The sequence below is a fragment of the Lissotriton vulgaris genome, chromosome 10, assembly GCF_964263255.1.
Source record: "Lissotriton vulgaris chromosome 10, aLisVul1.2, whole genome shotgun sequence".
Taxonomy (NCBI): domain Eukaryota; kingdom Metazoa; phylum Chordata; class Amphibia; order Caudata; family Salamandridae; genus Lissotriton; species Lissotriton vulgaris.
This window is the reverse complement of record NC_141698.1, coordinates 33,092,413-33,106,327: the sequence shown is the minus strand read 5'-3', so window position 1 is coordinate 33,106,327 and position 13,915 is coordinate 33,092,413. Positions and strand designations below refer to the sequence as shown.

Sequence of the window (13,915 nt, the reverse complement as noted above, 5' to 3'; positions counted from 1 at the left end):
TGCACTCTCATTTAAACCAACAGCAATGCGAGCAATGTGTTATGAATTTAATTGTTGGATTCAGTTCTATCAAACAATCTTAATTTTTTCCAGTTGTGCCTGGCGTGTGACATATAATTGGAGTGAAATACTTGTAGCCAGGCGTGTATAAAGTGTAGACCACCATAGTTTGTTCATTGAATTGAAATGTGGATTACAACAGCTGTAGTCCACGTAGGGGCATCTTGCAGATGTTGGTAACACTTGCAGGTGATACTGGCTTGTGATTCCCAAATCTCTCCTTTCTCTTTGTGCTGTGAGACCCTGGGGGCCTCAGACGACCACAGAGACTCAAGTCTCCAGCTCTTTGACCGCTCAGAGTCCTAGGCTGCATCAGACCATGCACCCTGCACAGGACAGCCACAGGCTGGGCTAGAGTGGAGGGCTCTTGAGTGCAGTGGGTGCCTTCCTGACTTCACAGTCACAACCCACTAGTTTGCATTGGGGTGGAAGAATCCTCACTATGTGCCTTGACTTATGCAAAAGAAATGGGCACGGTGAGCAAAAAAACGATGGATTTAGGCCCAGATCTGTGTAATGGGGTGGATGTATGACACTGTTCCGCATTTTGTCCATCAATTGTTTTTTTGCATTTGACTTATGCAGCAGCACAGGGGCCTTTCTTAGTCAGCCTGATCCTTTATGTCTATTAGCCCCCCCCCTTAGCACAACTACATAAGAGGTGTCAAGTGAACCTCCAAATGTTTGCAGATGACACCCAAATCAAGTTCCAGCAGGAAAGGAAGCCATTGACCCCAAGAAAACATTACTGTCTGTGAGAAACACATTTTCAATATGATGAAAGAGAGGTTCCTTGGTCAATGCAAAGGGGTATGAGTGGGAAGAAGGGGCCATGAGTGGGAAGAAGGATGCATTGGTGTGAAGAAGGTGGTATGAGAGGGAAGAAGGGGGCATGAGTGGGAAGAAGGATGCATGGGTGGGAAGGAGGTGGTATGAGAAGGAAGAAGGGGGCATGAGTGGAAAGGAGTCATGAGTGGGAAGGAGGTGGGATGAGTGGAAGAAGGGGGCAGCAGTGGAAAGGAGTCATGAGTGGGAAGAAGGGGGCCTGAGTGGAAGAGGGAGGCCTGAGTGGAAGAAGGGGGCCTGAGTGGGAAGAAAGGGGCATGAGTGAAAATAATGGGACATGAGAGGGAAGAAGGGACATGAGTGGGAATAATAGGGCTTGAAAGGGAAGAAGGGGGCTTCAGAGGGAAGAAGGGGACATAAGTGGGAAGAATAGGGCACGAGAGGGAAGAAGGGGGCATGAGTAGGAAGGAGGTGGGATGAGTGGAAAAAAGCGGGCATAAGTAGGGATGATGTGGAAGAAGGGGGCATGAGTGGTAAGAAGAGGGCATGAGTGGGAAGAAGGGGGGGCACAACAGTCCCTCCATTTAGTGTGTGTAAGATCCTAATTCCAATACCATCCTTTTAAATGCTTTAATGCACAGCTCAGTGGGTCCAGCTCATAGAGCACATTCCTTTCAATTATTGTCTCTTTATTCAGTGTACACTCTCAATTCCCACACTAGAATATCAATGGGACACAATATTGAGAACAAAATATCAAAAATAAAAAAAATCAGCAGGTAAGTAAGACTGGATTTTTTATACCTGCCTCTACATATAAGTACCTCGGTGATATCTGTAGCTGCGTAGCTGTGGAGTGAGGAATAGTAATTCTGAACTTCCCTATATACACTTACCTTTCTATATTTTGCCCATGAATATGTTTGCCCTCAATATTCTAGGGTCAAAATTCAGCAGTGCAACCTTTTTTTTGTTCGGTGTGCAGATCCCACTTCTGCCACCACTCGCAGTGGCCTTACGTGTGTTCTTCTTTGCGCACTTCATTGGGCCTTCCTTAGTCATAAAGCGGCTCCTCCATTATGGTCATGTATCTATTGCATGGATCCCACTTCTGTCACCATCAGTATTTGTGCTTTAGTGTATCGCATGGCAGTGTAACATCACAGATTACCCTGTCCACCAAATTGATGCTCTGCTCGCCCAAATTAGAGTCTTGCGGAGAGTCATCTTTCTGACAGCGGTGCCCCCACTGGATCCCTCCTTGTATAACATACTCCATTGGCCGACGGAGTAGAGGCCGTCATTGTAAGGACATCCGACCTCCCCCTATTTAGAGCAGACGGTCTAATGTATTTTTGTTGGTCTGTCACAGCCAGGAAAATCTTGGTGGTCTCAACCAGAAAAAGAAGAAAAATTATCCCAATGAATGTCATTAGTTATTTGTGTTTAAACAACAAACTGAAGGTTCGGGAGATTGATTTTGAAAAGCAAAGAGTTTGGTACACAGCCTCATGAAAACAGTAGCTGCACCTAAAACTTGCAAGGCCTTCGGAGGACGTCTGTGATGGTGGTTCCACTCAAGGCACAAAAAGCACCAGTGGGCCAGCGGTGATCTTTAAATATGGCAGATTTCTGTCTGTTAGGGTGGCAGAGGGAGTGAGTGAAGACCACTAAGGTCTATATCAAGCCCTAAGTGTCTCTTACATTCATTGCTTCTGTTTATTGGCAGATCTAGTGCTCCATTCCCGCCCCTTCACTCTCCGTCAGCCTTATCCTGCAAAATGAATTCTGTCGTCACAACTCCTTCTCTATTTTTCCTGCCTCTTTCTTTTATCTCCTCGTGGTGGCTACGTTCTTTCACCACAGTGTGTATCATATCTGGGTGCATGCCTGGCTTATGCTGCCTTTTCTATTTACTATGCACTCATTGCCACATGGGTGACTTTATATTCTCACTTTTGCTAATAGTGCATAGCAAACTATGCGTCATTAGTACTGCATTGCAGCAAGGTTTGGGCCTCATAAAATTAGGAAGGAGCTACTGAGCTCCTTTCATGCTGTTTCAATCTTATTAACAGAATTATATGTGAGGTATGTCGTGTAGGTCAGAACGCAGCTAATCAGTTTTAATTTTCATAGAAGAGTTTTAGTTATAATTGGATTCCCTTCTTCACTTATATTGTATCCTCATCTGAATATCTGTGTTATGTCCTTTGCAAGTTATCATGGGGACAACAAATGACTTCAGATCAGTGTGTGCAGTCGAATATAATATGTTGCATCGCATGCTATTACATTCAGTTCCTTTCCAACGCGGTCGTTACAGCGACCACATTGTTAGAACGCAATACCTTTACAACGCAAGTCATTAGATCGACTTGCTGTAGGTGGCGCGCTGGACTTAGGAATAGTATAATTTACTATTCCAATTCCAGCCTGCGCAACAGTAGGGAATGTGTTGGAATAGTAAATTATACTATTCCTTGGGTTAGAGCCGCCCCACAGCAAGCCAATCGAATGACTTGCGTTGTTGAGGCATCACGTTCTAACAACGCAGTTGTTGTAATGACTGCGTTGTAAAGGAACTGCCATGTAATTACTGCATTGTAAACGCTGTCTCCCGTGCAGTCGCTGAACTCAAGTCTCAGTGCAGATGTTAGCCTGCCATACCTCTGCTTGCCCCGCGTCCATGCCTCCACGCTCTTTTGCACCCAACTGCCCAGGGTCCAGTGAGTCCTTTCATTGCATAGTGGTCAATAGGAGTGATTATGCAGGCTTGTTCCTTGGCATGGTCATCTCATGCCATGTTTCATATTACAGGGCAACTGGAGGAGATGTCTTCGACTGGATACTGGACCAAGGCTATTACACGGAGAAGGACACAAGCAACGTGATCCGCCAGGTGCTGGAGGCCGTGGCGTACCTCCATAGCCTGCACATCGTCCACCGGAACCTGAAGGTAAGTGTCTCTGCTCTCAAATATTCTTTCAAACAATAAATAACTTATTATTATTATTATTATTATTATTATTATTATTAGTATTAGTATTATTAATGTTATTATTATTATTATATTATATAAATATATATGCATAAATGTACAATAAATAAATGGCCCGATTTATCAATATTACAAGTTGTAAAAGTGGTAAAATAAAGATCAGTAGTAGGCAACTAAAATGTGCTTTCGTAGATAGTTAATAAACATATTTTTAAGTTATTTCTAAGTTTTTACAAGATCCCTATCTGTATATGGATGTTATCCACATCTGTTTCCTGCTTTGGAGGAAGGAAGGATACACAAGTAGAAAAGCACACAAAAAAGGGAATAAAATCGAGATAACAGGAAAGAATTGGCTTCAGGCTATAAATCAACATTCAAGCAAGAGGAGTATGCCATTGTATATTATTATAACACTGCATATTAAGCAAGAAAGTCCTGCCATGATCTCTCACATATATGTTCAATGCCCCTTTTTAGGTCGAGTCTAGCAGGCTGCGGAAACTGTCTGGTTGCGAAAGAGCTTTTGTGAGCTGAAAATGGGCTTACAGCCCGCCCCTTGCGTACCATTGGTTGGCTTATTCTGACTTTCATTTACTTGCTACAATTGCTTCCCTTAATCCTATTGTGCTGGCCCCTCCCCCAGAGCATATCCTCTTTACGATTCTTATGATTGCCTGTCTTGTATCCCTCCACTGCTCACATTTAGAGAACTACTTTTACATTTTCACTCCGCAGTCTGTGAGAGTGCCTTTGTTTTCTAGCGCTTTCTCTTGTGAACTTCTTCACAAGCTCACAAGAGCTTCTGGCGCTGTGTTGCGTCCCACCCCACAGCCCCAACCACTACCAGCTTGTCTTTAAAATCACAGCAACAGGGATATTTTTACTGTGGTATTGCTGAAGAGCAGACTTAATAGTTGCTTTTGTTTTATCTCCTGCCAACCACACATTACAAGAAAACACGCGCCTTGGCATTCAAAGGCTTTTTTATGGCTGGGGGAAGAGTAATTTGCTGGACTGCCTCTGCTGGAGTCGGGGGTAAAAGAAGTACTTAGCATGACACTTTCCCTGGATGCCCATAAATCTGCTCCCTGGGCTTCCGCAGAAGAGCAAATGATTGAATCCTGTAGACAATAAATTGAGCCTTGACAAGTATTTCCTTTTACATTCTGGCTCTTCTTTATTCTTTTTACATTCTGTTTTTTCAAGACTGAAATGTAATTGAAAAACAAACCACACCATTAATAAAGACTGAAAATATTGAATTCAATGTACAGTTTTGAGATACTGTAAGACATCTGTAAGCTTTTTTTCAGTATTTTTAAATGTTTTTCCTCTATGTTTTTTCAATCAATACTTTAACAAACAAATATTGGCGAAGCTAACAGCTCAGCAATTATAAAGATACGTTTATTTGGTTTTGCCTTTGCTTGTTTAGTATTACAGCCTCTCAAGTGACGCTTCAAAACATGTCAATGATCCATTCATCCTTGCCTGGGAGCTTGTTGCTTCTCCATATCCTTAAGATGAAACCTTTAGTGCAGTCATTAATGTTCTGAATTTCTTCCTTGGAATGTACCTAACCCATCATCAAAACCTGGGATAATGATTTGTTTGGAATTTGTCACTTGTGTTCCCAAAACAAGAGAACATTTCTTAAAGGTTTATATTAAAAGTGAAAAGCCCTCTTTCACTTTTAAAACACCCTTGCCAGAGCATTACCTGGGTAATGACAAGCCCTACATTTGTCACTGTCAGACAGACCGAGCTTGAAAGGTTTCAGTGAAGGGCATTCATTTCTGAAAAAAGAAATTCAGTTGTATGAAGGACAACCCCAAATCAACTGAAGTGCTGAAAGGTAAGGTCAATTTTTATTCCAAAAAGTATACATAATGTGGTCTTGAAGCTCCAGGCATTCTTCACAGTCTCTATGGAAATAGCTTCACTAGAATTTTAAAGCAATTTGTGAATGTCAGGTGCAGACTTTTTCACCCCCTTTAATAATTCAGACAATGGCGGCGGTGGGTAAAAAAGTTGTGCAGGGACCAGGTTTCAATGGATTTCTTTCAGAATTGTATGTCTTTTTTCTTCACAAGTTAAATGTCCTGGAGAGCCATTGTTCCAAAATTAATTTAGCTTGAATATCCTAGCTCAACTATATGAGGACAACAAAACAGACATGTATTCCCCCTTTAACAATTCAGAGAATGCCATCAGAGAATTAAAAAGTTGTGCAGTAGAAAGATTTCCAGGTATTTCTTTCAAAATATTATATATTTCTCATCAGAAGTTAAATGCCCAAGGGAGCCATTGTTCCAAAGTTGATTTAGTTTGAATAGGTGTTTCCACAATCGTTCTGTCTTCACTCCCTTCTTTTGCTGAACTCATGCTTGTGCTCTCTCCTTAAAACATGGTAACATTGGCATGACCCTAATTGGCACATTTCCTTTACTTGTAAGTCCCTAGTAAATGGTATTACTTGTACCTAGGGCCTGTTGAGGAAATGCAGATAGGGTTGCCACCTGGCTGGTTTTGTACCGGCACCACGGTATTTTAATGTACTCACTGGTGCTGTTTGGTACAAAAATAAGCGAAACCACCAAATGCTGGTATTTTTAGCCCTTATCAATACATACTACAAACAGTAAATATAAATAGAAAGCCCTTTTAAATGCGTTAATGGTCCATGACCAATAATGACAGTAAAGAAAGGCAGAAAAATGATGTTACAAATGAATAAATACGAATTTAATTATTTTGTATTACATCTCGGCCTTTACAGACTCTTAGAACAACAACAAACGTTCGGCATTTTCCTCAAGCAAAGTGTCACTCTTAGCAGCAGCACGCATTGTGCCACCCATTAAAGTAGCACAGTGACTGTAAAACCTGTCTCTGGACTGCCACTGCAGCCTGTAGCGCAGTTTTTAAGCTGCTTTTTCAACCTGGAAAAATAGACCTTTTGCCAGGCCCAAATCTTCTTTCTTACCTCTAGTAAATCACCACTAAGCCAGGCCCTAACCACTCATGTGCAGATTCCATAGTATTTAAAGTGCTGGATATGAGTGTTTAAGTTGTACATGTCCTGATACGGAAAACTGGAAAACTTCTAAAGTCGATTTTCTCGGTTGTATGGTCTTTTTCTCCCGTAGACTAACAACGGGGTGCCTTATTACATTTAATAAGTGTAACTTATTATTATAACTCTAGATTGGGAGCAGATAGAGAAATTATGTTTAAACTCAAATGAATTGCAATATAAAATCTTCTACTGGTAAAGTTGTATTTGAAGTCACACTTTTATTAAGACGGCATTTTTCTGCCCAAACCGACTGTATTGCTGCCAATGTCCTGAGTCACATGACTGGGAATGGCTCTGCTGATGTAAGTTGTGTGTTGCTTCCAGGCTGTAAGACAAAGGAAGCCTAGGTGTGAGGGGTGTGTGTCTTCCTGAGAGCATGGCTGGGGAAGAGCTGTCTCCTGCACTGTTCAAAGAGACCTGCCTGCAGCGCACACAAAGGAACCTGACAGCAGGCCTGCTTTTGTCACCCTAGACAAGTTGGAACCAGGACAGGAAAGTTGAAGAACTGTCCAGAACCAGTTTTTGTGGGTAGGTCAGAGAATTCCCCACACAAAGGCTGGCACCATGTATATAAATGGAACCTTCAGAACCACTCATCAGAACATTTCCGGACCTCTGGAGATTCAGAAGAAGAATTGCCTATTGCCAGAAGGACTGCCCTGCGGCTGGAAGGACTGCCTCGCTGTCTGAAGAAGAAAGATTGGACCTGCTTGCCTTGATCCCAGGCCATCCTGAGTGATTCCAGGGGTCAGTTGGCCAACCTCCTGTGTAAGTTACAGAGACACAACATGATTTCAGAGGCCTTCCTGCAACTTCCCAGGTGACCAGTAGCAACTGGACCTGCCTGAGCCCTGCTGCTGGCCTCGGCTGGAGCAAATCTTGGTCTAAGAGGTGCCCCCTAGGTCATGGACCCTTAGCTGGCATCGGTGAGAATGCATCCTCAAGAAAAGGTGAAAATCCTGAAGTTTGAGCTCTTCATGACCGTAAAGTGACCTCTTCGTGCTGAGAATCGACTTCCTACAACGATCACCAATGTGAAGCACTAGAGGGACCTTCTTTTCCTGCTAACAGCAACTGTCCTTGATGACTGGCAATGCGAGACCTGCATTTCATGCCAACAGCACCGATCCACGACGAATCCCCAATGCAAAGCATCAGCAGTGACCGGCTCTTCCTACTACACCAACGACCATATGCAACACTCGATCTTCTACTCGCGCCAAAAGCCTCCTTCTAGTTGGCTCCTGCCAACATGAGCTGCACCCTTCTGGTTGGACTTGAGAAGGTAAGTCTTTAGCAGAACTAACCTGGTCCCTGTATCTGACCCATGCTCCCTCGTGGTCGACCGGAACTTTGGAGTTTGTCCCATCCAATGTGAACAAATAACCGCAAGTGGCGCTTTGTACTTCTTGGTGCTAATTTTAACTAAAACTTTAAAAAGTCATATCTCCGGTTCCACTGCTTGGACATTTGTCATTTTGATGTCATTTTATTTATTACAATTTACTCTATTCATCTAAATTGGTTTGGCAATTTTACTGTGCTGTGTTTTCCCTTCATTACAGTTTGTGTCCTGCATGAATATTTTACAAATTTCCTCTAAGTTAGGTCTAACTGCATTTGCGCAGACGGCCAGAGGGTTAAGTACAGGTTAATTTAGGTACTTTTGTGGTTCACCATGACAAGGATTGTGTTTATTATTTGGGCTTCCACCCCTCCCAACCAAGAACTCGGGGCCAGATGTAGGTGGCCCTTTACCGGTCGGTAAACCCGAAATTCTGTAAATTCTGTAAATTCCTATGGGCCTCCAGGCCCATAGGAATGAATGGCAATTATCGATTCGGTCAATACCGATTCGGTAAATACCGAATCTTAACGATTCAGTAATTTTTACCGAATTTTTAGCTACATGGCATTTACCGATTTGAAAATACCGAATTGGTAAAATTTGGTATTTTCGAATCGGTAAATACTATTTACCTGCATCTAGCCCTTAATTTCTTACACAGCACATCTCATCCTGATTCTGAAAAGAATTATTATGATCACAAAGTGCCAAATGAGAAAACAAGACATAAAGCCCTTAATGGTCTTGGACTTAACCTCCTACAGGAAAGCGCTTGTTATTATAAACCTTTAAAATCTGTCAAATCCTCAACTGCAAACCTGGTAGGTGTGCCTAGATTTAAAAAGTCCCGATTTGGTGGGAGATCTCTCCATGTCAAGGTGGCACAAATATGGACCGAACCCCCGAATTCTCTGAGACTAAACTCTAATTTGTTGAGCTTTAGAAAAAACTTGAAAATGTGGCTCTTCTCCAGATAGGCAAGATACAAAATGAGGTTCTACTTTTCCCCCTCTGCATGCAAGACTCTCTGTGCTTTCTTCTCGACAATGATTCAGCGCCAAGATACCAACTCGGTGAATATGTGCGCTTTATAAATGTTAATTAATAATAATAATAAGACAACAGGCTTTTTCCATCTATATATTGAGGATCTGGAACAACATCCCCATCTCCATCAGGGCCACCCGGACCATGCTCCACCTTTGGAAAGAGTTGAGGACTCACCTTTTTAAAGAACACAACACCACAGTGCATTAACCATCCTCAGCTCAGCTTCCTCTCCTGATGCTCGCCAACTTTAAGTTTGCCTTTGACCAAGTACAGACTTTGTTGCCTCTTTGTTAGGTTCACGCTATAGTAATACCATATACCGACATACATGCATACACAACAGAATCCAGAAAAGTCATATTGAGAGTCTGATATGAGTTTGCTGGATTATTTAAGAAAATATGAAAAACATCAACTTGACCATGAATTGAGGTTCATTCCTGACCATTGTAAATGGTTTTAGATCGCTGCACGTTTACCAGTTTTATACTCAATGACCTATTTATTAAATTTGAAAGTTGCAGACACATCGTAGCCCACTTCATACAGTGCAACCATCTATCGGCCATGGAAAACTGTCTTTACATCAAAATGAGATACAACGCATTCCATAACAACGCTGGTACAATGGGAACCTTTACATTGCAAGTTGTTTCAATGACTTGCTGTAGGGGGCGCACTGGACCTAGGAATAGTATTATTTACTATTCCATAGTAAAATTGAATTTTGTGGTAAAAAGCAAATGCTTTGCAAACACGTTTCGGTCACTAAACATTTGTTACATACCACTGCGAGTCGCTATTAGGAAGGGACACCCTAAACAATCCCCTTCCTAATATCAAATCTCAAACATATTTCGCAATTTGGTAATAGGTTACCGAATTGCAAAATAGTGTGTGTACATAAAAAAAGCTTTTTTTGTGGTTGCAAATGGCCAAATTCTGCATGTCTGTGAGCTCAAAAAGCTACGGACACATGCCCCATAATCACAGTTTAGAAGTATGCTTTCTCGTTTTTATATTCTGCAAAGAAAATATAAAATATTGGAAAAGCATGAACCTCGCTTTTTCATGCACCAAGCAAACAAGGATTGAAGGGAAAAAAGAAGAATAAACAATATGTTTATAGAGACATTCCTAAACCTCAAAATGCAAATGGACTAAGCAGAAACTACTCTTTCTAACTTCAAAGAATGAAATAACGTAGAAATCGTGCTGTTAAAGAACCCTTGACAGTACCTCCACTCGGCACTTCCCTTGGGTTAGCAGAGAGCGCCACTCAGCCACGGGATGTTGCCCTGTGTGTACGTTTTAGCCTAAGAACTATAAGGTTTCTCATCTAATCCCAGTTTTTCCATTTTTAATGAAAGTATTGTAAGAAATTGGGTTGAGGGAGGGTGACTGCCTACCTTGAGTAATAATGCTAACCCTTGTCAGGCTGAACCATCAAAGTCACTAAACTAACCTGAGCTCAACACCCTGGTACACAGCAGATAGGCTTAACTTCGAGCAAAGTGTAAAGTATTTGTGCAGTACTAAAGAAGTAGGAAAATCGAAATGCAAAACAATAAAAATCCCAAACCGATTTAGAAAAACAGAGTAAAATTTATTAAGCAAGATGCCAGGACCAAGGCATGATTTGAAGCTGACCATGATGGAGCACAGGTCGGAGACACCAACAAGGTGAGTTCTAATCAAAGAATGTACCTTTTGATATTAGTAACCCTGGGCATGGTTCGCAAAGTAGCACTACGCGTAGCTACTCGAAGTGCACTTCGCACTACACGAGCTACACTTCGCGAACTGCGTAGTACCCTGTTCGCACTGTGCAAGATGCCGTTTTCAATGATTGCACAGTGTGGACAAGCATCCGGCACTGTGCAATCATTGAAAACGGCATGTTGCACAGTGCGAGCTGTAGTTTTCTGCCGCTAGAGTGGATTTTTTCTCAACGCGGACTGGTAGTTTCTCATCGCGAGTGGTCGCGAGCATACGCGACTACTCACAATGAGAAACCTGACCTCCCCGCGTTGACAATCTCGCCGGGAGGTTTATTTTCCACGCTCGCGATCGGCAACTTGATGTTGCTAATCGCGAACGAGGAAAAAGTTTTGCCGGGATGTCATTTTGCTTGCTTGCGGTCGCCAACTTGACATTGAGGACCGTGAGCAAGCAAAAAATGACCGCTGCACTACGCTACGCATGTTTGCACTGTGCTACGTGCGGTTTGCGTAGTGCGAAGTAGCGCAAACTTCGCAAACTACGCTAGGGTAGCGTAGTGCTTTGCCCAGGGTTAGATATTAGTTCTTTAAGCTCTAATCTATCACAAGTCTACACTTCTAAAACTTCCCTGAGGCACTTAGAGACTTCCAGACAGTGAGGATGAGACCAACAGCAGTGCCCAGTACAGGTCCACTTGTAACTGGTCAGCTGGGCAGTTGCAGGAAAGGCCTCTTGTTGCTTGTTCTATCCCTGAAATTGGAACAAGCAGTCTGCCTTATGACCTTTGGGGTCCACTTCTTTGTTCTGGATACAAGAGGTAACAGGTCCAGTCCTTCAGGCCTCCTTTCAAAGCCACAGACAGCAGATCCAGTCCCCTTCTGTTCTTCCCCAAGTCCAGTAGTGCTCTGAACTGGGTGACTGGAAATGCAAATTTTACCAAGAGGGGGAGAGAGAGAGTCAGTGGATTCAGTCTCCCGGGTCATATGACTAAACAAAGTGGAATCCACTCAGAGTGATAGTGATCCCTAGAGTGATGGGGAACACACAGTGTTGTTTAAATGCCCCTCACACACCAACAGGCCCCTTGGTGTCATGCTTCATCATCGGGGCCTTCGCACCCCTCTACGGGATGCGGCGTGCTACGACTCGCGAATACGCAGGAGCACTTGAAGTGAACTATGTGTGGGGGTGTGTGTTAGTTACAAAAGTGTGAGTGAGGTGAGGTGAACAAAAGAGTGAATGGTTAAAAAATACCTGGCACGTGGGAGGAAAAAATACTTTATTTAAATCCCCGGCTGGTATTATTAAAACAAAATTGCAGGGCGTGGTTTAAATAGATACATATTAGGGTATCCAGACCACTGTATCAAGATGTCAACATGTTTCGGAGGTCACAGCCCCCTTCTTCAGGACAAGGGTTAATGCACTTACCCTCCCCTTACTCACATGTAAAATGTAAAAGTGTTATAAAATTTTTTTTTACCACAATGTGTAATGTTCCTAACAATGTTTTTATGTTAGTGAATGTTGTTGCGCCCAATTGGCGTAAGAACTTAAAGTTCCCAACTACAGGACTTCATGAGCCTAAGCGTATATTGGGGAATCCTTCCTTTCTAATCAGAAATAACGGTTACTGCAACAGCTAATCGCCTGCCTTCCCTCAACGCGGCTCCGATGAAGTCTAACATAAAAACATTGTTAGGAACATTACACATTGTGGTAAAAAAAAAATTTATAACACTTTTACATTTTACATGTGAGTAAGGGGAGGGTAAGTGCATTAACCCTTGTCCTGAAGAAGGGGGCTGTGACCTCCGAAACATGTTGACATCTTGATACAGTGGTCTGGATACCCTAATATGTATCTATTTAAACCACGCCCTGCACTTTTGTTTTAATAATACCAGCCGGGGATTTAAATAAAGTATTTTTTCCTCCCACGTGCCAGGTATTTTTTAACCATTCACTCTTTTGTTCACCTCACCTCACTCACACTTTTGTAACTAACACACACCCCCACACATAGTTCACTTCAAGTGCTCCTGCGTATTCGCGAGTCGTAGCACGCCGCATCCCGTAGAGGGGTGCGAAGGCCCCGATGATGAAGCATGACACCAAGGGGCCTGTTGGTGTGTGAGGGGCATTTAAACAACACTGTGTGTTCCCCATCACTCTAGGGATCACTATCACTCTGAGTGGATTCCACTTTGACTGGAAATGCCACATGTATGCCAGGCATGAGCTAGTGGGTGGGAATGACTCTTAGGCATGCACTACCTAATGGGGTACAAGTTCCCAGAGCCAACCTTACCAACTTTGGGCATTTTCAAGTTGACATAAGTCTTCGGCCAGACTACACTTGGGCTGGGGTGTCTGTATTGAGTGTACTATGGTAATCCTAATGTACTCCCACATCTAACACTAAAATCCAGTTTCCAGCAGTCATTGTACCCCCGTTAAACCAAGAGACAGAAGTCAGGCAGGATAAATGCAGGGTTTTTCAGCAACCAGAAAGTGTATACAAAAGAATTGTCTTGGCACCCTGTTTTCTTCCTTTGAAGAGTGTCCAAAGTTTGATAAAAACCCAGAGACAGAAGTCTCATAGGACAAAAGCAGGGTTTTCCAGCAACCAGACAGTGGATATACGAGAACTGCCTTAGCTCCCTGCTTTAATCCTTCGAATTGCACCCCAAGTGTTTGTATGTAAATTCCAGCAGACATGTCAACCAGGATTTGGTGCTGTAATGTCAAAAAGGATGCTCACAGCCCTCACTCTGTAAAATCTATGCGATTCAGAAGAGTCAGCTCTGCCCGTTCAGACCGACCATGTCAATCACAGTGACTTATTGTGTAGCTTCTGGGAGGA

General features: G+C 42.8%; 1 protein-coding gene across 2 annotated transcripts in view; it reads left to right on the top strand.

Moving 5' to 3' along the window:
- Positions 1-13,915, top strand: part of LOC147684428 (caM kinase-like vesicle-associated protein) — a 443,989-nt gene that overhangs the window by 396,028 nt on the left and 34,046 nt on the right. For both annotated transcript variants that reach the window (XM_086940359.1, XM_086940360.1), the window contains one exon: positions 3,667-3,805. In XM_086940359.1, coding sequence (XP_086796485.1) covers positions 3,667-3,805 — 139 coding nt within the window. The remainder of the gene's footprint in view (positions 1-3,666; positions 3,806-13,915) is intronic.